Source organism: Lepisosteus oculatus, chromosome 7 (genome assembly GCF_040954835.1).
Source record: "Lepisosteus oculatus isolate fLepOcu1 chromosome 7, fLepOcu1.hap2, whole genome shotgun sequence".
NCBI classification, from domain to species: domain Eukaryota; kingdom Metazoa; phylum Chordata; class Actinopteri; order Semionotiformes; family Lepisosteidae; genus Lepisosteus; species Lepisosteus oculatus.
This window is the reverse complement of record NC_090702.1, coordinates 49,008,172-49,033,510: the sequence shown is the minus strand read 5'-3', so window position 1 is coordinate 49,033,510 and position 25,339 is coordinate 49,008,172. Positions and strand designations below refer to the sequence as shown.

At 49.0% G+C, this 25,339-nt stretch overlaps 1 protein-coding gene across 10 annotated transcripts in view; it reads right to left on the bottom strand.

Annotated features, from left to right (window-relative positions):
* Window positions 1-2,543: 2,543 nt before the first annotated feature.
* LOC102692347 (lamina-associated polypeptide 2, isoforms beta/gamma) overlaps window positions 2,544-25,339 on the bottom strand; it is a 30,393-nt gene continuing 7,597 nt past the window's right edge. The window contains exons 2-11 of one of the 10 annotated variants that reach the window (XM_069192654.1): window positions 20,715-20,832; window positions 17,695-17,847; window positions 16,299-16,396; window positions 13,294-13,431; window positions 10,381-10,575; window positions 9,533-9,664; window positions 8,407-8,526; window positions 7,462-7,554; window positions 6,542-6,648; window positions 2,544-5,517 (exon numbers count right to left, since the gene is read on the bottom strand). In XM_069192654.1, the coding sequence (XP_069048755.1) occupies window positions 5,097-5,517; window positions 6,542-6,648; window positions 7,462-7,554; window positions 8,407-8,526; window positions 9,533-9,664; window positions 10,381-10,575; window positions 13,294-13,431; window positions 16,299-16,396; window positions 17,695-17,847; window positions 20,715-20,832 (1,575 nt within the window). In that variant the 3' untranslated portion in view covers window positions 2,544-5,096. The remainder of the gene's footprint in view (window positions 5,518-6,541; window positions 6,649-7,461; window positions 7,555-8,406; window positions 8,527-9,532; window positions 9,665-10,380; window positions 10,576-13,293; window positions 13,432-16,298; window positions 16,397-17,694; window positions 17,848-20,714; window positions 20,833-25,339) is intronic. The other 9 variants (XM_069192655.1, XM_069192656.1, XM_069192657.1 and 6 more) reach the window with 9 other exon arrangements.

The window sequence follows — 25,339 nt, the reverse complement described above, 5'->3', positions numbered from 1 at the left end:
TACATGGAAATTATTTGCAGTTCCAAGGGCTATTCCTCACACTTTAGTCTCTTCTGTTATGTTTGTTGACCTACAAGCCCATCCCTTCTGTCCAAGAAAGTAACTTGTTGTTTATGGAGAAACACATTTTTCCATAGTGCTGCCGCAACCTGACCTATCCTCAGTGATTTGGTGCAAACTGTGGGAGCCCATGGACCCAGAATGAGCCCGCAACACCTTGACGTTCGGTACAGCAGAGGGAAGTATAGTGAAATGGTTCTGCTGATCCATAACCCACACGATGTGTGGACGGTTCACTCCATCCAGTGTTTCTTCAAACAGCTTTTGCAGATCATGCTTGTCCATGTCATTAGCATGGCTAGGATGTGCTCAGTGGAATGGACTGGCAAGCTTAGCAGGACCTGAAAGTTGGTGCACCCTTGCTCAGTGCCTCAGCTCTTGCAGCTACACCTCTGATCTCTCTTCAGCTTCCTGGTCTGAGAGAGAAGTTTGCGATAAAGGTGGTACAAGGGGTGGCCATGGGAATCGCCTTCAGGATTTCGAACTCCTCTGTCCAAGGTCCTCAAAAGTCATGTTTATCAACCAGGCACTAGGAACCCATGGTTTCAATACACAAACCTTAACATAAACTAATATAACCAACTATTAAGGAATGATTTAATCAGAAAAAAGTTATATGAAGATTACAAGTATGCAGACTGAGTTCCTTAAGGTAAGTACTTGTATTTATTATCCTCATAATAGTTCACAAAGACCCCAACCTGATTTACCTACATTATACCAGTGCCATGTGTGCTCAGGTCCTTCTAGCTGGGTTCACCCCCAGCACTGCACCCTGCAAGGGGTCACTGGAGGAGCGGTGGTGGAGCCTCTCTGCTGTCACCACACCAGTTTAAAAGGGATACTCCCATTTGCTCAAGTGACCAGCACCCACTTGGCTCTCCGCTCCTCTCGGACACCGAACTGACCGGCGCCATCTCGGCTCTCCGCTCCTCTCGGACACTGAACCCACCGGCTCTCCGCTCCTCTCGGACACTGAACCCACCGGCTCTCCGCTCCTCTCGGACACTGAACCCACCGGCTCTCCGCTCCTCTCGGACACTGAACCCACCGGCTCTCCGCTCCTCTCGGACACTGAACCCACCGGCTCTCCGCTCTTCTCGGACACCGAACTGACCGGCGCCATCTCGGCTCTCCGCTCCTCTCGGACACTGAACCCACCGGCTCTCCGCTCCTCTCGGACACTGAACCCACCGGCGCCTGCTACTCTCGGACACTGAACCCACCGGCTCTCCGCTCCTCTCGGACACTGAACCCACCGGCTCTCCGCTCCTCTCGGACACTGAACCCACCGGCTCTCCGCTCCTCTCGGACACTGAACCCACCGGCTCTCCGCTCCTCTCGGACACTGAACCCACCGGCTCTCCGCTCCTCTCGGACACTGAACCCACCGGCTCTCCGCTCCTCTCGGACACTGAGCCGACAGGCGCCCGCTCGGCTCTCTGTTCTGCCAGTCTGGGAGCTTGGGCTAGTGACAACACGTACCCAGGTACCCTGCCAATGTACTTTCTCATCTTTAGGTAATGGGATTAGGAACGTAAGCAGTTTTGTGTTTAGCGAGCTCACTTTTTCTTGGGTTAAACATTCAAGTGTTCTAATTTGTTCTAAATGTATCAAGTGCATAGGGCAGGCAGGTGGGGCGAGATACGACTGCTGAACTACGTGAAAATGTTTAGCCACCAGGTTGCTAATATTTGTTGCATGTTAAGTGCAACGTAATTGTAAGGTTACAAATTGTTTTGTCATGTTGTAGTGTGATACCCTGTATGTGACACTTTTTAAACGGTAGAGGCAGGTAGTTAGCTCCCCGCTACAAGCTGCAGTACTGGCGACATGCCCATTGCGTTTGCCCATTTTTATAAAGGTAACCCCACATGTCCAGGCAGGCTCAGTGTACTAGCAGACGTAGAACAGGGTTTTACACTCATCAGGAACACAGACGAGATGCAGAATGTGTGAATCCCCGAACTTCAGCATCCCCGCCCTTGGTGTTTTATGATTGCTTGGCCTAATTAGCCAAACACAACACACCTGATCTAGAAGGGTCAACCTGGAGACAACCGCAACAAAGCTTGGTCAGCAGTGCGCCACCTCCTGGGAGTCATTTGCAACTACACTCAGATGATGACGTGTAACGGTTCTTGGGGTCTCCGCCCTTGGTTTTAGAATTTTTTTAATTTTAATTTTAGAATTTGCACAGGTTCACAGTTTGAGCTCTGCCTATCTCATGCATTTTACACTACGAATGTATTAATTCCACAAAATGAAGGACCCAAAAAAATTACAATACACAATTGTTACTGATAACCCTGAAAACCCCCCAAAATTACAAAAGATGGGAACAAGATCTCATAAACAGAGCTATTAGTGTTTAAAATGAAAAGGGCTACGTTCACATCAAATCTGTTAAATCAAGTCAGGATCCAATTGAGCAAAAAGCCTGGCTGTACTAGAAAAGGCATAGAAGAGGAGAAAAAAAAGGGTGAGTTTCAGTTATTGATTTTATTAGGATTTCTACAAGGTATACCAATTATTTAAAATTAACTATAAAAAAACACATTAGCCAGATATAAACCCTCCCCAGAATCACAGTCACTTTCACCCAAAACCATGGAAAAAATAAATAAAAATGTTTTCTTGAAACTTCAATGTTCTTAAATACATCTGTAGTACTGCAAACTACTGCAAAGCCCATTAGCAAGCAGCTTCACATTATTTTTATAATACTACAGCGTAGTGCCCTCGCCATCTATACAAGTAGACAATAGTTGTTTGCATTTTAAAACTTTTATTAAAAAGATTTTTTTTGTATTTAATAAGACACACACATTAGAAAAATACCGTAGTTTACAAGAAAAAAAAATAATCACAGGCATTTATATGCTGCTAAAACCGGTCCTACTCCTATATGGCACAAATGTCCAGATCAGAAAACATCAAAGAAAGTTCAGTGACTGGCTGGAACTACTTCAGCAAGTTTCCTCAGTGTCTTAATCCCCCGATCTTTTTCTCCTTGAAGAAAGTCACTGATTTCCAAGAAATAGGGGAATAGAAACTGCATAATTAAGGGAATGGGAGGGAGGGGAACTGTTGAATTAAATTCAAACCTCGGAAACGTTTAGCCCGCGTCACATTATGCCTGATTTACTAACGATTTCTCCAGCCAACAGGGGCCAGAGAGGCTGGAAGAATTAGCTGATGCTCAGTCTGTCCCAATAAGGTTTCAATAGTGTCAGAGGTGAAGCAGGTCACCCTGCCCTGTGCAACAGCTGGAACAGAACGCTTGAGCTGTGTGGGGTGCAGAAAGCACCCTTATAGCGTCACAGCGGGGGCACACACTTCCATTTAGTGCTAAATCCCAGAGAACTTGTTTCTCAGTCCTGTCACAAACTTGAGAGCCGTGTAAAATCGAACTGTACAAGAGTGAAAGCACCCGGCCGGGTTATTACAGTCACTGAAACGACCCCAATTCCTTAGGCTGTCAGCTACACCAGCACTCGCCCTTCCTAAAAAAGGCACCAGCGGGAGAAAGCAAGAGCCAGATTTGTTGGAATCGGACCGGACCGGCACGAGGCTGGGTTCAGGCCCAGCATCGGTGGGCAGATCGTTTAAGTCCCCTGTCTGTTTTCTGCAGACGGGCGCTTTTAATGACTGCGATTAACCGCTCAAGTCATTGGAAAAGCGACTATGCTGAAGGAGGTGAAATTGAGCAGGCAGAGTGATTCTGATTTTTAAAACAGCAGCCCGGTGTACCAAAAAGGGCGAGATCTGTAGGTGCTGAGGCTGATAACATGAATCGTTGCGGTACTTCAATACTAGAATAACTGACATTTTCACTGTTTCACACAGCCTCTTGTAGAACAGTACAATACACATCGCAGCTTAGAGCAGTGCACCGACTTTTACTCTCCTAAACCTGGCTAGGACATACCCTCGTTAAATCCTTCTCTACCTCATTCTACATTTCCCCGTTAAGATGTCATGTTAATGACCTAAAGGGCAGATAGAGTGAAAGTAATCTGATGTCTCATACAAACACAAAAATAAAGTTAAACCCCAAAAGCAACACCCCCCCCCCCCAGCCCCAAAAGGTTTCAGTCCGTGTGGTCTGGAAGTGCGCTGGAGAAGATGGAGCTGGAATCCCTCTCCGCTGTGTGGATACGGGTTTAGACAGGACGGTAAAGAAACTGGAGGCGAGGGGAGAGAGGGAGGAAAGGAGAGATGGGAAGGGGGGGTATGATGATCTCCTCCAGCTCTAGGTTATAGCAGACAACAGTGTGCAGGTGGAGGAGGAGGCAGTGGACTCCTTCCTAACTGCCCTCAGGCCCTGGGGATGTCTGGGATTGGTGGGGAGGGTAGGACAGTAAGGAATAGGGGAAACCACAGCTGAAGAAAAAAAATGCCTGAGATCCTTCCGTGTCTCGCTCTGCTCCTCACCCTGCTCAGTGAGAGAGGGGGTCAGTGATTGATCAGGTAATGACTGGAGGAGGGTCTAGAGCTCATCGGAGGGGGAATGAGGAAAGGGTCAAGAAGGATGCTGGAGCAGGAGCCAGGTCAAGGACAAGGGGGTTTAAAGAAGGGGAATGCGAGAGGAACAGCAGGATAACTTTCCTCCCTTGACACAGAAACAGGTATGGGAAAGTCTGTAAGCAACAGGGAAGGGCAGGCAAGTCAGGGCTGTTTCCCTGATCTGTTCCTAGAGTGCAAGAACAGACGCGATTTTTGATCCAACCAGCAACTCATCTACATTCTCAGATCTTCACTGCTCACATAATGCACAAAACATGCACGTGCCCTGTGTTGAGGACATGAGAGAGCTTTGCTTGCAGGGTAAATCAGTGAAAGTTTTTAATTTAAACGATTAGGTGGCTGGTTCAAAACCCAGGGCCAGATCTCGGAAACAGGGACAGGGAGAAGGACGCGTCAGGAGAAAGATGAAGCCACGGGAGTCATGGACGGAGCAAGAGTGAGGACAGGGCAAGAGTGAGGAGGAGGATGGAGGTCAGGATGAAGAGTGAGGGTCTTGAAGTTCTTCCTCACTGGCCGCCTGGCTTCTCTGCGCTGCTGGGAGAGGCAGGGCTCACCATGGTGCTGAAAGGGTTGATCTCGTTGGTCTCCATGGCCTGGTACACGAAGAACAAGAAGCCTGCCACCGCCATGAGCAGCAGCAGCTGCAGCCACACGGGCAGGGAGCGGCGCGACCGAGACTGGCCACCGGATGGCGCCGTCAGCTTGGCCGCGCTGCTGGAGGAGGAAGAGGAGGAGGAGGAGGAGGAGTACGACAGGGCCGGAGGAGCAGCCGACAGCTTGCCCGCTCCCCGCTGCACAGCCCTGCGCTCGGTGTAGACTGAGGTCTCGGTGAATTCGGTGCGGCGCAAGATGGAGTCGTCGAGGCGGAAGTCGCTGGGGTTCAGAGGTCGCCCGGCTGCACCGTGGATGGGTCGGCGGCAGGTGGCGCTGTGGTGCACACGCAGGAGGAGAGGCACATGGAAGGAGAGAGAAAATTACCTACTTGATACGTCAATCTACACTACCAGCAAGACGAGTCAAATGGCTGCCCAAGCTTGTTTTGCTTTCTCACCATGAACTTAAAAATGATTTCACAATCGCCTCGACATTTTAAAGGCACTCAGGGGCAGCTTGAGCTCTATTGTTGAGGCTCTGGTGGTCCCAGCCTAGGCTACTTCATTACCCAGCTGTTGCCTGGACTGCTCAAGGGCAAACCAATGCATCCTGGGAAAATACATCCTTCCCTTGACGTTACCGATTCTTGTGCTATTGGGCGATGTCATCAGGCTACAGAGCCCCTTTACAGAAGGCAAGCACTAGCGAACCGCACTACAGAACCGTGAGGCACTAACGTGCACAGCCCTGGTCTAACACACAGCGGACACACTCATTGCTCATACAGGTGCCAGAGCGAGCCGGAACCCGACTCCACGCCCTGCGCATCAGAGATGTTGACCAACTAAGAGCTGCGAATTCTTCAATCTGGAGCAAATATTGTTGGGAACACTTCGTCAAAAAAGAAATGGATAAACAGCAGACATTAACAGTTGCTTCCTTCTGTTAGCAGCAAAATGAAAACTGTCCCAAAAGCACCCTCCACTATTACTGTCAAAATAACACAAACGCACTCTACATAAGAGGAAAACTATCTGAGAAAGGTGGATTTTTAAGTCTGAGACAACAGATTTATCTTTTAGGTTAAGCTATAGTCAAGGCTTCTCTTTTTTCTTCATTCTTCCACAATGCACCTAATTATATCTGGCTTCAAGAACTTGAAAATAAATCAGGATAACATTTTACTGAAAGTAAAACGTGAAAATTAGCTTTATGCTCGTCGCAAGGATAAACTCCCAAATTAAAGAGTTTAGCAATTAAACTACATTTCCATCCCTTAAACGTGCTTACGGGAACTATTTTCCATTGAGCTCGGGTTTAGCCGTGTTTACAGAACTGGGCTTATGAAGACACTAACGTGATTCCGGTAGGAGTCCGCGGCTCATAGGGAAACATCTCCTCCAGAAGGTCCTTCGCCTCTTTCCTCCGGACCACGTCTCCTGCTTCCAGCCTCTCTTCCACCTGCGGAGAGAGGGGAGGGAGACGGGAGTGAGAGAGGAGGGGGGGGGGAGAGGGAGACAGGCGAGGACACGCGAGCTCCGTGTGCAATATCCCTCATGCGCCTGGGCACAGACATCCAGGTGTGCCCACGGCCTGGAACAGGAGCTGGGAGAAGAGGATCCACACCGAGAGGCTCACCACAGTGACCAGAGCCTACCCTTCGCAAAAGCAGCCCTCACCGTGTAGGGAGCCACTAGACCCTTACTCACCCACCAAGAAAAACACAAAAACACCCGTTGAAACACTCGTATGTTCCAGAGTCCGTTACAGGCTATGCCCATCTCAGCTCGGTGACGGTCAAGCACAGCGGCTGCAGGCTCAGGGAAAGGCCAGTCTGCATGCATTCGCAGTGCGGCGCCCCAGCCTGCGCTCAGCCATGGCGAAGCAGGATCGAGATGGGCAGCCCTGACAAGGAGCAGCGCACAGAGAGGGGGGGCAGGGGAGCACGCCGATTCTACCCCAGCCCTGCAGGATGGGCAGGCAGCTTCACCGAGGCCAGAGCTTGCACGAGACAAGGAAGCAATGGAACAAACTTCACCAAAAATGAATGCCATTCTGCTACAGCGTCATTAAGCAATTCTTTTGCAGTTCTCCCCAGAACGCTGCAGCGGAGCTCTATCAAGGTCCGTGAGTACAGCTACTTGGAAGGTTGAGGGTAATGGTCAACCAGTCCTCGAAATTAGAAGCAAGTGAGGGCAGGAGGGGGGGCACCTGCATACCGCATGCTCCCCAAAACCCAACACCACCCCACGTGTCCAGTGTGGCGATACTTTCCTGAGGCCTGGCCGGGGTGCAGAAGGCTGAGATTTTCTGCTGCTTGACCGTTGCCTTCTGCAATGGGGTCACGCGTGATTCTGGGTACTCTATTTCCTGCCAGGTGGAAGGGGAGGGAAGGGCCCACAGTTTAGATTCTCTTGCTGACCGCCTGGCTTTTATGCTCAAAATACGGACCCCGCGTTGCACTGTGCTCCAGCCCTCCCTCAGTATAAGAGCAGGGATGGTCAGGGAGGAATATACCGTACGTCAGTCCCAAACAAGAAAACACGAACCGTCCAATCCTCAATGCAAATATAATTCAGATTGGTCCTGCTGCATCTGGTGACAACTTTATTCACTTTTCACATGAAGCTCCCACTGTTTTATATCATCCAATTCCATGTAACACCAATGTGTAGAAAATGCACTGAAAGTAGTGCATTCACCTGGCATGGGATTAGGGAAATCCATCTTCTAGCCGATTCATCGTGGGGGAGCCTGTCCCAGCAAGCAATAAGGGACAAGGCAGGACACACCCTGGATGGGTTGCCAATCCATTGCAGGGCACATGCCAACACACCAGGGCCAACTCACCTACCAGCATGTCTTTGGACTGTGGGAGGAAACCCATGTGAACCCAGGGAGAACATACAGACTCCACACAGACAGCACCCCAGGTCCAGGATTGAACCCAGGTGGGGGGCTCTGGGTTTAATTCCAGACCCAGGGGTGCTATCTGTGTGGAGCTTGCATGTTTGTGCGCTGTGAGGCAGCAATGCTAACCACTGCGTCCCAGGGCTGCTCTCCGTTCCACTATGATACAGGTATGCCTTTGAAAATGATCCTATTTGTCAGCGGTTGGGTGCGCAGTAGGATCCAAGACCAGAGGTTTAGTCCCCACAGTGATGCCGGGGTGGGAGGAGCACAGAGCAACAATACAAGGGTTTTGGGGGTGAGGTGGGTCACCTCCTGCAGGAGTGCGGTGTTGTGCAGAGAAATTGGCTTCACAGGAAAACGGGCCGGGCTCTCATCATCATCATCATCGTCATCATCATGATCGTCAAAGTCATCTTCCTCCTCGGGCGGCTGCAAACAAAATCTCCCATTCAGCATCTTCATCGTGAATTAGACACTGATGGGGCCTCAGCGGGACCCGGCAGAGAGGCGTCCTGTACTGTGCAAGGGGGCTCGGGAAAAGCCCTCAGTTTGAGCTCGTCTACCGTGAGAAAGCTCATCTCCCAACCCTGCAGGCACTCCGCACGGGCCTGGAGCACACACCCTGCCTGACGTCACCCCCAGACCAGGACTCAGCCAGAGGATAACAGGTGACAAAACACCTCTTCCTCCGATGACACACCTTATAACTAGCAACAGGAACATATCAAGGAAAATCGTTTTTTTGAATCTTTTGTTGAAAATGTGAACCTTTTGCTGTCAATAGGGAAGAGTCATCTACAAGAGGTGCAGATAAATAGACAATAAAACCCAACCAGTCTGGAACAGAGGCCAGTCACAGGTGTGCCACAGCATTTTGGAATAGCGGTACTCCATCTCTAGGAGGTGATTTTTAAAAGTAGAAACTGATTTCGCTCAATCATGATCACTTTGTTTATTAGTGGAACAACAACTTCAGACACCAGGTACGTTTCTGCCCACAGCTGGGATGACGAGCATGCCCAGTTCCTCGCTACTCCGGTAGGGAGTCATTTCGCTGGCAGGACACCGCAGATCTTGCCTTGCTGAATAAAAATGGCAATTATGTGCCCTCCTCCACTGCAAAGCTAGCAGGTCAACTCTCCTGACGGAGCTCCTGCGCCAAGCTCACACCGTTCCCACCCGCAGGGAGCGAGCGAACCTGGGCTCAGGACAGCCAATCGCCTTGCTCGGCCCTCGAGGGAAACCTCCAACGCGAGCCCAGCGCCGGCAGGCACACAAAGGACAGAGCAAAAGCCGTTCCCCCGCCATCGTGCTCGGTGATCCCATACAATACACCCAGGTGCCCAGAACGAGAACACAGAACTCCTGTGCCCCCCCCACCAAACACACACACACACGCGCACGCGTGCCGCCACCAGACAGCTAGAGCGTTTACTTCCTCTTGGCCTCGGGGCGACCGGCGGGCGGCCGGCGGCTCGGGCACCTGGCCGAGGAGGACCTGTCTGAGGATCGCGGAGCTCGTGGAGCCCCTGGCCTGACACGCAGGGGCTGAGCAGTGATGAGGCTCCTGGGACAAGATGGGGGCGAGAAGGTAGGTTAGAGGGCAGGGGAGACGCACCCCAAGACCCCAGCGGACACCCCACATTTACTCTGGGTGAGGCAGCAAAGGGAAAAGGGGTTTAGCGCTGCCTCCTGTGAACTAAAAGGGGCACTCTTCATCAAGTACCTGGTGTATTACTCTTCCAAGTTAAACCAGTATCTTTCAGGGGACACAAATAGGATGTTTAAATTTTAAATGAAGTTTACATCATGAACAAAGGCTGATTTGCTAATATAGAGGTATACATTTAAAAAATTCACCTAAGCAGGTCTTCTAACCACTGTCTACTGATCCCTCTTTACAAACAGCACTTTGGTGCCACAATGTTCATATGGAAGATGCGAGGAGCGTCTAGGCGATAAACTGCAGTTTCCTTGACAAAAGCCCCAGAACGGGGATCGGCATTCTCAACCACAGTACATGACGTTTGTTAGCTGTGAATCTGCGGCAGGTTTACTCCTCAGCCACAAGCAACGTGACTACTTCTTAAAGAGCCTCACTTTCCAAACGAGTTCAACCATCGAAATGCATGGAAAGTGGAATAAACAGAAACAACTGCCAAACATTTACGCAAACATTCAAGTATATAAACTATAAAATATAGTATACAATTCAGTATATTTAAATATTATAACCGTTTTTTGTAAAACCACTGAAAACGTCCCCTTGCACTGCTGTCTGACCTCTCTGCTGCTGTGTCCCCGAGCTCTATCACCCTCCGGATGTGCATCAGAAATGGAACCCCGTTTCCCAGGAGTTCCTTGAGTTAAGTGGGGGGAGCCCCTTTGCTTGGTCTCCAGCGGTGCACCCCGTTTTGGGGTTTCGGGGGCCCTGCTCTCTTGGGACACAGACTCGCAGGCCGAAACCTCAGACAGGTCCTGGGACAGGGAGCAGAGAGATATTAGGAGACATTTTTTTGCCTGGGCAACAGGTCAAGGGCGAGGGAACGTCACTTCAAGCGCAGGTGGGGGGCGAACACCACACTTTTGGGGACACCACTGGCTTGACCTCTGCTCCCTCGGCTCTCTTTTTCAGACCTGAACCGATTCTCTTCCTCTCTTGACACTTAACAAGCCGACACTGTGGCCACGTGCAGACCTGGTGAAGGACACATTGCAGCCAGTGTCATGTGCACTACAGTCTAACCCTCCTCTGGCAGGCCATGCGAGTATGAGCTCCGAATCTGAGCGTTTGGACTGCAAAGTTATGTCAAAGGACATCAGACTGCAGTAAGGAGCAGGACATTGGCTGGAGTTCCTCTTCCAAAGAACCTGAAGTGAACTGTGCCCCACTAAAACTAAATCTCAGCCACATTCAAGGCGCACACTCAGCGAAGTTGTCTTTGGCATACATTAAAAAAAATTAAAAGTCCCACTCAATGCTTCTTCTCATGACAGTCATTGCAGTCAAACTGTTATACTATAAATGAACCATGTATAAATGTATAAACCTTACACTTGTTTTTTTTAAAAGGTGCACACCTTGTATAATCAATCTTAATCTTAACCTAGTAAGCTCAGAATATTCAACACGGGGCTTTGGAGATGCCCTTAAACAGTTCAACACAGGTAGAGGATCTCCAAATATAACAATTCTTTGTCTGAAGTATTTTAGCAGAGTATTTTTGCATATTTATCCTTAAATCCTTTTGGCCTGGGTGCACCCCTGCATCAGAAGATCAGCGTGCCAGCGTGGAGAAACTGTTTTCCCTCAGGAAAACCGAAGGGAAGCAGCCTCAATAAGACTAAAAGCCAAGGAGGACTACTGGCCTCTGCGCCTCATTTCCTGTAGGTCCGAGACTCAAGTGTTTGATGACCCCAGCATCCTAAACCAGTACTGATCAGTGCATGCCGTGTGTCCAGAGCAGCCAGAGTGAGCTGTCCCATTCACCTTATGTGTGGTCTGGAGGTTTCAGCTCAATGCACTGGTGGCACAGACGCCTGTGGTATTTTAGCAAACTGGCCCTGAAAGAGTGAAGCTGTGCAACTGTTTTGCACAATGTTTCAATGCCTATGGATTATTTACCAGCCCTCTGATGGTGCACCTGGATCACTACGAAGCACACATTACCTGGCTTCGTGTGGGAATGTACTCCTGAATTGTTCGAATCTACTCTTGCTTATCTCATATTTGAACACGGCTGGGCTCCGTGCCTACTGTGGCCTAAAGCGCAGACCTTCCTGGGAAAATACCTCTCAAGCTGTCAAGTCACGCACAGCGTTCAAGAGCCGAACTTTGGGGAAAAAGAAGAGCTCCAGTCTAATACAGTAAAGGCTCGAGCGTGTCTGAAGTCACACCTGTTCTCTCCGAGATACCACAAGGCAGACGGATGCTGACAACCGACCCCCAGACCACAGAGCAGTCAGATTGCTGCTGCAGAGCCCAGCCCAGCAGGTCTCCCCCCGTGGTCTGCGGACCCCCCAGTGCTACTGCAGAGGTTCCCAGACAAGACGTGCGACACGTGATCGGATTGAAGCCCTCCAACCTGACATCCTGCGGTTCACGTCAGAGAGACGGCACCAGCCTGCTCGCGCGCGGGCCCGGTGAGGTTCGAGTAAGGAGCTGCGTCAGCATGCACGGGCTGCAAAGCAACAGGTGAAGGTGAATTCCGTGCTGAAAGGAAGAGAAAAGAAAGCGCTTCGGCTGTGGAATCACACCCGGAGAAGACTCCACGGCCAAAACGTTGTTTCTTTTCTTTTCAGCTTGGAACAGACCTTGACCTTCACAAATACACGTCACGGTGAAGGATAAGGATGCACAGGTGCGCGAGGAGCTCGTGTTACAGGGTGCAGGTACCACGAGTCTCTTCCTTTGTTCCTTGCTACTGCGCTGGGTTTCCAGGGGTGACAGAAGTACTGCCGGGAGCAGTAGGAGGCGATCATCCAAGCGTTTGGAAATTGAGGAGGGGGGTCCGCACACTGGAGAAGGGTTGGGAGCTGCTGCCCTGGTCGCTTCCTGTGTGCAAACCCATCACCTTGTCCCCAGTACTCAGTCACCAGGTGTCCCCTGTACCCGTGCTGCATCCACCAGGGACAGAGACAGAGAAACTAAGCAACTGCAGGTTTTACAAGCTTCAGGCTCTTAGACAGACTAGTACTTACAGCGAGGGTCTCCAACACTGGGGTTGGAGAACCCCAATCTGTTTCTAAAGACTGGGAACACCTAACGATGACCGATCAATTAAAACAGTAATTGGATCAATAAAGTGAATTCTGGTCCTCTTAAGCCTGAGGGGTATTCAGATATCGGTCACAGATCTGGAAATTACTCCAATCTGCTTACTTGTTCGAAGTCTTCGGAAATGAAGCCTGCTGGAGCAGGGAGGCAGACTCCACGCTCACGTGATCTGTTTACGGTCAGGCCTGTGCACTTGTGGTGGCAGAGAATAAGCACAAAACGTCCCTCAGCTGGTATTAGCTTCTGGACAAGAGCCTGCTGCCCATAAACCCCTCTTCCGCTGTGGGAGCCCCACTCCTGTGTTGTACACCCACCCCGAACCTTCGGGGGGAAAAAAGCTCAGCGCTCTGGGGTGAGGAGGAGAGGTGGAGAACGAGAGAGACACAGAGAGAGAGAGAGACGGGAAACTGGGGGATTACAGTGTCGTCACTGGCTGGCACGGCCTGGTCAAGCAGGGCAGCTCGTCTCATCTTCCTCTTCACCTTCAGGACGCCCTGTTCGCGCTCTTCTTCGTTCAACCCCTCTGTCTTTCCCTCCTCCTCGCGGGTGTCGACACTCTGCACACACAACACACAAGCGCCTCTCGCCAAGAGTGACATTTCTACAGGATGCCCCCTCTAAGGCAGCAGGCAGGGAGTCACTGCTGTTTAATGACTAAATCCATTTACAGATGACCTAGAACATACTGTATAATAACTGCTGGCAGCTCTGTAGCCCTTTTCACCCACACCGAAACAAAAGTACTTTATATAAATCGGAGGAGGCCCATCTCCATCCATCACTGAAGTGCAGCACCTCCCTGGGTGACAGGACAACCTCCTCACTACCTGATTACAGATCAAGTAATGAACAAGCTGAATTAACAGAGATTTTTAGTAAGGCTAGACTGTATGATTTAGTCTTTTAGGGGGGATTCGCACGCATAGGTGCTCAGTCATAATCCCACAGAAGGCAGCTTTACACCACTGGCTCTTCAGCCAAGCACAATTACCAGATATCTGAACGGTTCCTTTTGGAACGCAGCCTGGACACCAGGGTGATCACCCCTGCTGTTACTACCAGCGCCTTGGCATCTTTAATGGCAGTGAGGACCTTGGTGCGTCTCATCCATACACAGCACCTGTTCCGAGAAAAGACCGCCACCTGCTGGCCTGCTAACACTACTGACTTCTGTGCCCCGTTTTCCTGTAGTTCACCTATCCTGTTATCCCCTACAGGGGGGATAACACCGCTTATTTTTAAACAAGCTTTTCTTTAACATTAAAAAAAACACAGAGGAGGCTGAGAGGCAGAAGGAAAGGCTCTCGTAGCACTGTTGGGAGGGGAGAGTGATCAAAGAATTTCTCTCAACTCAGAAAGTCAGTCAGTTTCACGGACAAAATAATCCATTTTACAAAGCTGCTTGAGTTATTTGTCCCGTTGCGGAAATCAGAAAAAGCTCAAGTCGGGCACTGTGTCAGCAAAAGGAAGGCTGCAAAGGAATAGGTAAAGGTTTATTCCATGCTGAAAGGTAAAGAAAAAGACAATGTTTCAGCTGTGAAGCCTGAAGAAGTTTAAACTGAAACCAGAAGAAGGCTATTTTTTCTTTTCCTTTCAGCATGGAATAAACCTTTACCTGTTTCTTGAAATCATAAAAAACGCCGCCTTATCTGATCTCAAACTCTTCCCACTCCAATGTCAATGTTAATAAAAACTCACCCTTCTTTTGTACAACAAAGATCAGAACTCAGACTCCTGTGTCTCCTCCCATAGACACAGGAATCTTTATACAATGGAATGGATTAGACTCGCTGTCCCTGGAGAGCTCAATTCACCTGTCTTCATCAGCACTCTCAGCTCCCTTGGACTGCAGTCCCTGACAGAAACACCAGGTGGCAGCACATAACCACACACCATGCGCGTGCTGTAGTTTCCTTGTGTTCAGAACTATTATCAACAGCACATGCGGTTCTCTACTTTTCTCAAAGTCAATGCATCACATAACACCTCATAATAAAACAACCAAAACTCAAAACCTGAATTCTATACAATTCAACTCAAGATTGTTTCCAGGAACTAACAATGAAGACAAGGCGCCTTCAGGTACACGCCATTAGAAAAAAGAGCTCGTGATGGAAGCCATGTTCAGCATGGCTCACATTGAACCATCAAGCAACATCTTGAAGCGGCTCCCCAGTTTCTTGTCAAAGTGCCACACACCTGCTGTTTCACGATCTCCAACAGATGTGAGGCTCTAAACTGATCCGGAGCTTAAGCAGGTTATTTCACCGGAACAAAAGCTTTATTCTTCCACGCAAACGGCAAAACGGGCCAAGCCGGGCCTTGTCCGCATTGTCTTGGCAGGAGCACCGCGCCTTGCCCCCCCCGCAGGGCCCGTGGAGCAGCCTGGAGCCCCCAGGACAAGAATCCGCGGCCGCAGACATGACGGGGGTTAATCATCCTTCTCGGTGGACCTCTGGGCCGAAGAGCTCCTCGGCCAGGAAGAGCAGGACCTAAAGTGGGAACTGCAGTCCCAATTCCTCGGACCGGTTATTCAGTCTCGGCAGCAAAATAAATCCGTTGACTCTACGGACAAAAATGTCCCAATTGCAACTGAGGTACAAAACCGTGAACTTTGTGAAGGTGAACTGCAAGTCGCCAACGTTGCTGCAATCTCGCACTGGGGGTCCCGCGGACTGCGACGAGATTGCCGTTGGGTTAAAAGAGCTTGTTCACCGTATCACAGGGCTGCGGCACGTCACCGGAAGTTCTGTTGCCTCGTTCTGAACCGCAGAACACGGCTCTGCGCAGACCTGGACATCTACTCTATTGTGCGATGGAGGTTTTACACGTTACTGTGTGTACATTTGGCTGCTATTGCGGTTTGAAAGAAACTCATCAACGCTGATTCTTTTGAACCCCGATATACGGAAACAGCGCTGCAGGTCCCCTTTAAGAAGCTGTCTTGACCTGCAAGCCTTTCGCCCCGCTTGCAACACAGCACGACAGCACACCAGTAGTCAGAGGGGTCCCGTCACGTAAAACAAGCCCCAAAGCGATACAGCTTGATAAAATCATAAGAACAGTTACAGTTACCTCCTTCTGAGAGGAGGGGTGGCTATTTAATCCGAGGGCCTTGTCCAGCGGTTTCTGGAGAAACACTGTGGTTTCAGATTCAAGAACGCAGCTGGACAGCCTTTTTTGTACACACATTCACGGTTTTAGTCCTTAACGATCTCTGAAGGGGTTCATTTCGTAAACCGCTTCTTTAATGTGTCCTAACAGAAGGAATCTTTAGAAACGTAGGGGGCTTTAATGGTGATCTACAAACCCTTCTGGATCGGGGCTCCCCTTGGCCGTGGTTGGAGACCCCCGGACTGACTGGAGCTCTGGAACAAGAGGGCTGTGAGGACGGACGGACAGTCCCCGGTCAGCAGACACTCACCCGGTTGTGTTCGTAGCGCCGCGTTCGAAGGCCGGGGGTGGTTTTCACTCGGGTCTTCACAGGTTCCAGCTTCTCCACGATGGGCTCAAGCTTCTCATCTGAACACGAGAGAGGGACAGTGAGGGAGGGGGACGCACAGAGCACCTGTGCAGACAAGGAGACTGGAGTATGCAAACACACCGAGGGGCCTTAAATACGCAACAAATGAAAACTGCAACCAAGACCACGGATGTGTTTTCAAATTCAATGCCATTTATACTTTCATTTTAGATTTGGTTTAGGACTTGAGGGGGTCAGCAATACCCTTCGGTGCTTATCAATAATGTTAACAGAAGCACTGCAACCGATAAAATTAAGACGGCGGTATTATGATACACTTCAATTACGTTCTTAAAAAGCACGTGTGCTTTAACTTGCACTGTTTTGTTTCTTATTCTGCTTCTCTTTGGAGATGTTTTTAATTCGGTTACATTCTGTTTCTATCAATTCCGTATTCTGAACATTGTAAGGCTGGCTCTGTCGCACGTGCAGTTAAAGCCATCACTCTCTCATACATTGCAGAGAGAGCAGAGCAATGAAGGTATTGAGAGACAAGGCATGCACAGCAGGGAATTCTCACCCATTAAGACGAAGCCTTTCAATCTAAACGCTCCCAGGACTACCTGGTGGGAATCCTTCATCCCTCTACAACCGTGAAGCGTCGGATACTTTAACAAACCAAGAACATTTCAGCTGGAACAAATATCCCACAGGTGCCCTGCAACACCACTTTCTGTAAAGACCCTCCTCGGAAGGGAATTCCACTCCAGCAGGAGATCCTGCTGAGCTCGCAGGAATCCTGAGGAAGAACCTCCGCAGTGACCACAGCCCGGCCATCGAGACCAGGAGAAACAGGCGACTGTCCAAGACATTATTCACGCCCTCCATTCTCACACAGAGAACGGATGTGTTCGGGAAGATTGCAAATACTAATAAAGACACGTTTTGACAATTTTACAGAACTTCCATCTGCTGTCACGGCCATGACGATATGTCGGAGCGGTGGCTCTGTGGCTAAGGATCTGCGCCTGTGACTGGAAGGTTGCTGGTTCAAATCCCGCGGCCGGCAGAGGAATCCTACTCCGTTGGGCCCCTGAGCAAGGCCCTTAACCCCAACTGCTCCAGGGGCGCCGTACAATAGCAGACCCTGCGCTCTTACCCCAAGCTTCTCTCCCTGTCTGTGTGTCTGTGTCTCCATGGAGAAAAAGCTGGGGTATGTGAAAAGACGAATTCCTAATGCAAGAAATTGTATAGGGCTAATAAAGAAACATTACATGTCACCTGCCCCCCCCCTCCCGAATCCCGTAGCTCTCTCGCCTCGCTCCCCTCGGCCGCACACGCGCCCACGCTCTCTCACCCTCCTCGTTGTCGCTGTACTTCTCCGAGTCCGTGTTGCCGTTCTGGTTGGCGTCCGCAGCTCGCAGGGGCGCCGAGGGGGGGGGCAGCGTCTCGGGGGGGCCCTGGTCCAGCAGCTTCTGGAGCTTCTTCTCGTACAGCTTCCGCGTCGAAGCTGAGGTCGCAGGAGACGAGCCGTGCGTGAGCTGCGCTCCACCCCGGTGCCCCGGCCGTAGCTACCAGTCTTCCCTTTGTGACGTTCAACAGGTAGGCCAACCCCCCTCTCCTCCTCCCACCTGTCAGGCTCCGCATGGCCTGGCACCTCAGTCCCCGTCTGGGTTACTTTCGCCCTACTCCCCTCCTCGCAACCTTCACTCCTCTAATCCTGGTCTCCTCTCTGTCCCCCAAGCCCGTCTGCACTCCATGGGTAATGGAGCCCCGTCTCCTGCTGCACCCCAATGCTGTGGAATTCTATCCCCCTATCAGAGAGTCACCTTGCCTGAGCACTTTCAAAGCAAGACTCCTGTCTGCACCTTTGCTTTCCTACTCCTGTACTGTAACTGTGACATTCTGCTCTCTCCTCTCATTATGTGCTTTTTTTTCTTTTTGCAACAAAAGCACTTTGAGAAGCCACTTTTAAAGGCACTAAAAATCTTAATAATAGCAATATGATTATTATTGATGATAATGAAGTAATGAATTGTAATCACCATCAGCAACGACCGTCATATCCTTCCCTAACTTACTACTTCAGCTAGAGATTGGAACAAAGAATTGGATTTGAAATTAAGTACAATATCAGCAATGATTTCAGTCTGGTCAGGGCTCACAGGTTTAATTCTTTTAACTCGAGGAACACCAACACCTCTATTTGGTCACAAAATTATTAAAGCAAAACAAAGTTGGAATTAGTCAGCTTTTAAATAGCTGTATTTTGTTTTTAATCTGGTGAATTCCAAGTTATGTGCAGGTCATCTTTTTCACATAAGCAAGTCTTGTTTTGCATGTCCCTCTAAGTGCACACTAGTTGAGCTGCCTGCTCCCCCAAGCTTGGACTATGGCGAGGTTGACAGAACAACATGGTTTTTGGGAATCTTTCTCTCTCATTCCACTTTGAGAATTGGTTACTAAACAGAAAACAGTGTGCAGGTAAGGCACTGAGGGGTACTGCAGGGATCTCTACTAGGACCACAGCTTTTCTTACCTGATCAATGTTTGAGATTCCAGAATAATAAACTAGTTACATTTGCAGATTATACTCAATTGGCCAACTGTAGAGGCAGCAAATTTAACTCAAAAACATTTCACAACATTAAACACCATTTACACGTAAGTTGTGAAAAAGACTAAAGGAAAATGGGAAATACTGAGCTAGACGAAGCTACTTATGAGAAAGACTAAGGTGGTTATGTTGACATTGTTTATATCTGGGAAACTATGAAAAAAAGTAAATAATTTAAGATATTTAGGTAAAAACAGAACTGAAATCATGGGATATTATAAATTGTATAAAACACAAATAAGGCCTCCTTTAGAATACTTTAGAGTTTTGGTCACCGTATAACAGAAAAGACATTGCTGCTCTGGAATCATTCAAAACACAGCTGGATGAGATCCTTGGATCAATTAGCTACTGCCTATCCTTTGTTCTGATATTCTGATCAGTTTTCTGTGAATTCACAGAAACCAGAAGAACAGGAAGCCCTGCTTGTGCGTGATCCTGAATCAGTATTGCAGAGGAACAAAGTGAATGAGTGCCAGCACCCAGGCTGTAAAACTGCTCATACCACTGGGACACTGGCTTCTCTAACTCCAGCTAGCACTTTCAAAACACTTGCACAAATCTGAGCAAATCTGGCTCCAGGGCTTTGCGCTTGGCTAGCTACCAGCCTGCAACGCTCCAACATGTTTGGAATTAGGTCTTGAAAGACTCCTGCAATTGTTCTGAAAAACTGTTTTGCTGGCCTGCTGTAAACTGCTTTTTAAACCAAATGTACTTGACTGGCTCACATTCCTTAGCAACTGTGACTGCTCATTCCTAAAGGGAAATCCCTGCAAAAGCTTAACTGCATGCCTGCCTGCCTCAAAGCACAGCTCAAAAATAAAGAACGCCCTGTACTCATCTAGACATTTAAACACACTAGGCAAACCACAGTTATCATTAGATTAGGCAGAGTCCTAGAGAGAACAGCGAGGCAGTGTCTAGCAACAATTCGCTGCAGTCTTGTATTGTCTTAACTCAGAGCTCACTGGCTTTTCAGTTCGGATCTCTGAGCAGCTGATCAGGACCGGCATTTTGCTATTGTATTATCAATTCTTTATACAAAGGCTTTTCAATGCAAGCATTTGATGTCTATGCTATGCTCTGATGTAAACCACCTGCCTATGTGTGCCTATACATAGATACATGAACAAACGCTGTTCTGTAAAACGGCTACATCATTCCACATATATATACACACACTGTATATATCAGCTGTAGTGTTTTTCCCCTTTCATCCACACAAGAGCACGTCTCCAAACCTTGAGTCATGAGTCAGAATGCAGCAGGCTTCCTCGCTCATTACATCAACACCTGAAGACCTCTGAATGGTCTTCCACAGTCCAATTAGGTTCATGATGAGCTCAGTGAGGTCATTAAGAACAGAAGTAGTCCAGAACCGGAGACGTTCGAGCCGTGGTGCACATCACTAAAACCAAACTGCCACGGGGTTACCACACTCACCCATGAAGTCACTTGTCTTGATCGAGGTCTACTGGTTCAAATGTCCTGCTCCTGGAATCTCTTAATTCCTAACCTTGTGGCCTTCATCCAATCATCACAGAGCCCTGCCTCCTCAGAGTGCACCACAGGCCCGGCTTATGCTATGCTGTACAACCAGCTTGCTCAGAGGGCAGTCTCCCTCCCACTTTTGTTTTTTAATCATGGCACTAGTAACAAATGGAAATATCATTTAATAGGAAGACAGAAAGAAGCTCTGGCCACTCGCCCGCGACGGGCGCTGGCGTTCCCCCTGTTACACGTGCTGCCTCATTACTCACCCACGATGGGCCCAACGCTGACTCCATACTTCAGCAGCTGGTCCTTCAGATCCTCATCGGTCAGGTCCGCGACGTCCACATCCTCCGGGCGGGGCTTGTCCGTCTTCTTCGTGGCTTTCTGCAGAGGGACAGCGGGTCACAGGTTTAACGCGGGGACACCACACTACCTTCCTGTGCCTGGGGAGCACAGAGCACTGCGGTCACCCACCCTATACACAAGCGTCCAACAGCATGGAACTTGCTTCACCTCTGGGGTTTTGAACGTTTTATCGCTTGCCTCTCCAGAAATGGCGGATTGCACCCTCAACATATTCCACTGTTGGGGTTCCACACTCCCAATCGGGTTCGTGTGAGAGAAAGCCACAGTGAGTTTATGTACGCATGCGTACAGGAATTGCTCGGCCATAAAAGCAGTAGCCAATTCAGAGTACCAGCTGGGACTTTCCCATTTATATAGTCAAGCAATTACACAGAAACAAGCACAGAGGAGGAAGCGTTTCCTGAGAAGTGATACCACTCCAAGGGAGTAGTTAACATATTTGTGCAATAAATTCAGCAAAGATATCGCAGAACAAAGACCGCTCATTTACAACTCCAGATATCCACTCTGCACTAGTCCTTGAACTATTTTTAAGTCCTGCGCAATCTCAGCTTCGCAAATCTTATCTGACAACTTCTGATACTCTTCAAGCAATTTCTCTGCCCACAATATGCTCTTAACCCTTTCCTTCACTATTATGGCTCTGAGTTGTCCCCTCGCTGTCAACCCCTGCTCCACTCCACGGTTCATACACCATAACACCAACACTCAAGCCTCAGACCTCAGCCAGGCACTGAAGAACGGCACTTGACAGGGCACTGAAGTACAGTGAAGTACAGATTTGAGCAATCCGGTCTGAAACGGGTTATGCTGTGAAATGCTGAGGTACTTTTTTTTGCCAGGGCAGGAAGAGACCCAACACAAACAAAACATACCATGCGTCTCGGTTCCCTGGATGAATTATTCTGGGCAAGCATTAATCTTAATAAAAACACGAGCAGCCCTTCTGTTTGATCTAGAAGCAGCAATCAAAACCAGTCTGATCAGTGATGGGCAATCCTAGTTCCATCTTCTGCTGTGAAAATGTGCATTTTCTTTTTTAAGTCTAGCATATTCATAACATTTATCGCTTGGATCTACAGCAGGAGAACTGCAATTGACTATATGAAGAAAAATAAACATCAGCACATCTGATCTCACTTCCTGCTGATCGACTCATTACAGAGCAAAACACGCACACACAGCATACAGTACCTCTTCTGCACAAAATCACAGTTCACAGATTGTGCTCTAAGCCAGGGGTTCGTTATCTCTGTCCTGGGGACCCCCACACTTGTTAGGGTTTGCTCCAGCTCACCACTGGCGGTTATACAGGTGAAACTCTGAATTCACCTACCAACAGGGCCATTTGAAATTGTTAATTTGCTTTCTGCTTGAACACAGCAGTGCCCTGGATTAACCTAACATCGCCAGCTCTTAAAACAGAAAAGAACAGGAGGTGTGGGACTAGTCAGTCAGCAGTGCAGAGAAGAGGTCAGGGTTTTGGACTCGTAGCCTGAAGGTTGTGGGTTCAAATCCTAGGTGTGATGTTGCAGTTGTACATTTGAGCAAGACTTGAGCTGACTCCATTTAAAAGCCCAGCTATGGTTGCGCAGGTAAGTCACTTTGGGAAGGTCTGCTCTAGGGCCCATGGACGGACTGAACTGGATATTTTGTTTGCAATAAGGTGAGGTTTATAACAAGCAGTGGGAGAGATCTTGCTGCTTTCTGACCCATGGGAAAAGAAAACCCCTCTGTGGGTTCCCTTAGTGCAGGTTGTAGACGCACCTGCATCAGTGCACAGTTAACCAGGCTGGAGCTCAAACTCGCTGGAACACAGAGTGCTGGCAACACCCCCATTCACACACAAACCCTGCAGAAAGACCAGTCCGAGTCCAAATGCACAGCTGGATCCAGATGTGTCAGGCACACCACAGGAAATACAGCAGCCTTCACAGTCGTGCCAATACACCTTCAGAACAAAGGCCTTGAATAGGTTTCAAGGGAAAAACAACTTCTTGATCTGCTGCACTGAGGGAAAAAAAAAACGTATTCGTGTCACAAGAGACTCCGATTGCACTTTTACTCCTGTAGAAACTACGCCACTGACCTGCCCTTTAATTTGACACCCATCAACAAGATGATTATTTACCTCCAGGGTGAGACAGGTCCTCCACACCCCAAAAACCAGCAGGCCAAGAGTTAACTAGGATCACAAAATGAAAATGATAAAAATACACTGAGATCAGGAGGTATGAGGCCCTGGAGCTGCTGGCTCTCGACAGCACTGGTTGTGGGATAGAGAAATCACAGCTGCAACCTCAGGAATGCTGTCAAAACGCAAGCTACGCCCCCCCCTTCAAAAATGCCACAACACTACATTAAGAAAATGAGTTATAATGAGAAGAAACACACAGAGGAACGAGATCTTCTACAGAAAAGGGGAGAATACAGAGAGGGCGCAGTGGACCTCTTCCCCAGTAAGGCTTGGGGGTTCATCTGGCAGGAGAGGGACCTGTGCTCGCCTCAGGCAGCCTCGGCCTCAGAACTCACTAACAGCAGTGGAAAAGGAGCACAAGCCTTGGAGCAGTCCCCCTCCTTGAGCCCCCTTCTTTTTGACACCTCCAAAACCTGAGGTGTGTGTATGGTGCACGCCGACAACCCAGAGAAATGAGGAAAAACTACAAAGTAAAAGACGGTCTTTAAAATACAACGGGAAATTTTTTCTCCAAGTCAATTTCCGCTCTCTTCTTCCCCATTTGTTAAACTGGACTTCCTGGGGACCTGAGACACTGCCTCGGGTCTGAACTGTTATCTGGATCCACATCTGGCCTGCAGTGCTGCCCAGGACAGTAACAGGCTGTCTGCAGCACAGCTGTGACTGTTCGTACAGATCACAGCACCACAGAAAGCTCAGTTGCACATTACAATCCCTTAAGACTCAGAATATGTAACAGTGAGCAGAAAACCAATCAAAAACTGAGCTACACCTGAATATGGGCAGGAAATGATGTCTAGATGTGTGGACCTAAACTCTAAAACAGGACTCTCCCCAATTCTCAACATTGCAGAAATGGTGGATCCCACAAAATAAGCCTTCTGTCACGATTTCCAGGAGTCTGCCAGGACTGCACCGGAGAAAACTGCGCTACTGAGAGCAGGACCTCTCTTTGCTTTTCAGGTTTATGTGCAGGAAGGCTTACATCTGTCACTCTGACACACACATGGTTAGTCCCACTGCTAACGCCAAGTTAAAAGGTTATACTGCACCTGAGAGACTAATGAGAAACACTTTTCATTATACTATGCACCTGTGTAAGCATAATGACAAGTAAAGTGGAACTTAAAATTGAATTGAAAAGGTTGATCTTTTGACAAATGAACAAGATGCACTCATCTGTCTCTTGATTCTAATAGCAACTCGTGCACAACTGAGATGCTGATGCGCTTTCACTGAAGACAGCAAGCAAGACTTGGAGAGAGACCCGATTCCATAAAGAAACCACCAGCTGACTGAAAGTAGCACTGAGAGTTGGGACCTATTTTAACTCCAAAAGTTCTCAAGTACAGAGATATGGTTGATGAAATGGTACAGCCTAGCTTTTAGGCAATTCAGTTTGAAAAGGGCACCAGACAGCTGATCTACAAACAAACCTTTGCAAAAATGCCAGTGCTTTTTTTATATATAAGGCAGGTCTCATTGCAGATCATTTGACCAGTTCCATTCAAAAAGCACCAGCATCAGATTTACTCCAATTAATACATAGTTACTGAAAAGGTCCAAACACTCTACTGCGGGTCTGCGGATGTTTTCTGCTACCAAGCCCCACTTCTGGTCATTATCTTAGCAGGGACCTGCTCGAGAATCCAACACGGCACAACCAAATAACTACAATCCACCCGATACCAGGAACTAGCAGAGGCGACTGCAGAAGTAAAAGACGCCTTTCTTCACCGGTCTTTCACTTCCAGTGAAGTTCTCTGCATTCCAGGGATTCTCCTTCTGTAATAAAGAGACACACCGCCTGGCAGAGCGAGGAATCCAGCACCCCCCAGACAAGGACGACGACGACAGAGTCTGAGGCTCCAGAACATGAGGGGAGACCCGCCAGACAAGCGGCTCTTTCAGGTAGGCTCTAGGAGGGGGGCACCCTGCGCCCGGCTTCATCAGAACTTTACACAGGCGTCACCTTGGAGAACAGAAACAGAACAGAAAACAAATGCCAACCAACGAGCCAACCACTCCCCTGCGGAGAAAAACGCAGACCCATTGCTTCCTCATTCTCGGGGATCACAGTGTTGGATCGAGGCTGCTTCACAAGTCCCAACGCAGGACCGGAGAGAGAGCCTGTGAGGACAGCACGCGTCGCCACCTGCTGCTGCAGCAGCTGCCTGGCAGCTTGGTGGCGAGGTCAGTTTCTGGATCAGGCCTCTTCGGGCATGTCTTGCAAAGCCCATTCGCTTCTTCCAGCTGATCCAGAGCCTTCCCAGCTACTCCATGTTACCGGGAGAACGGACAGGGGGTCAGCAGAGGTCACAAGAACAA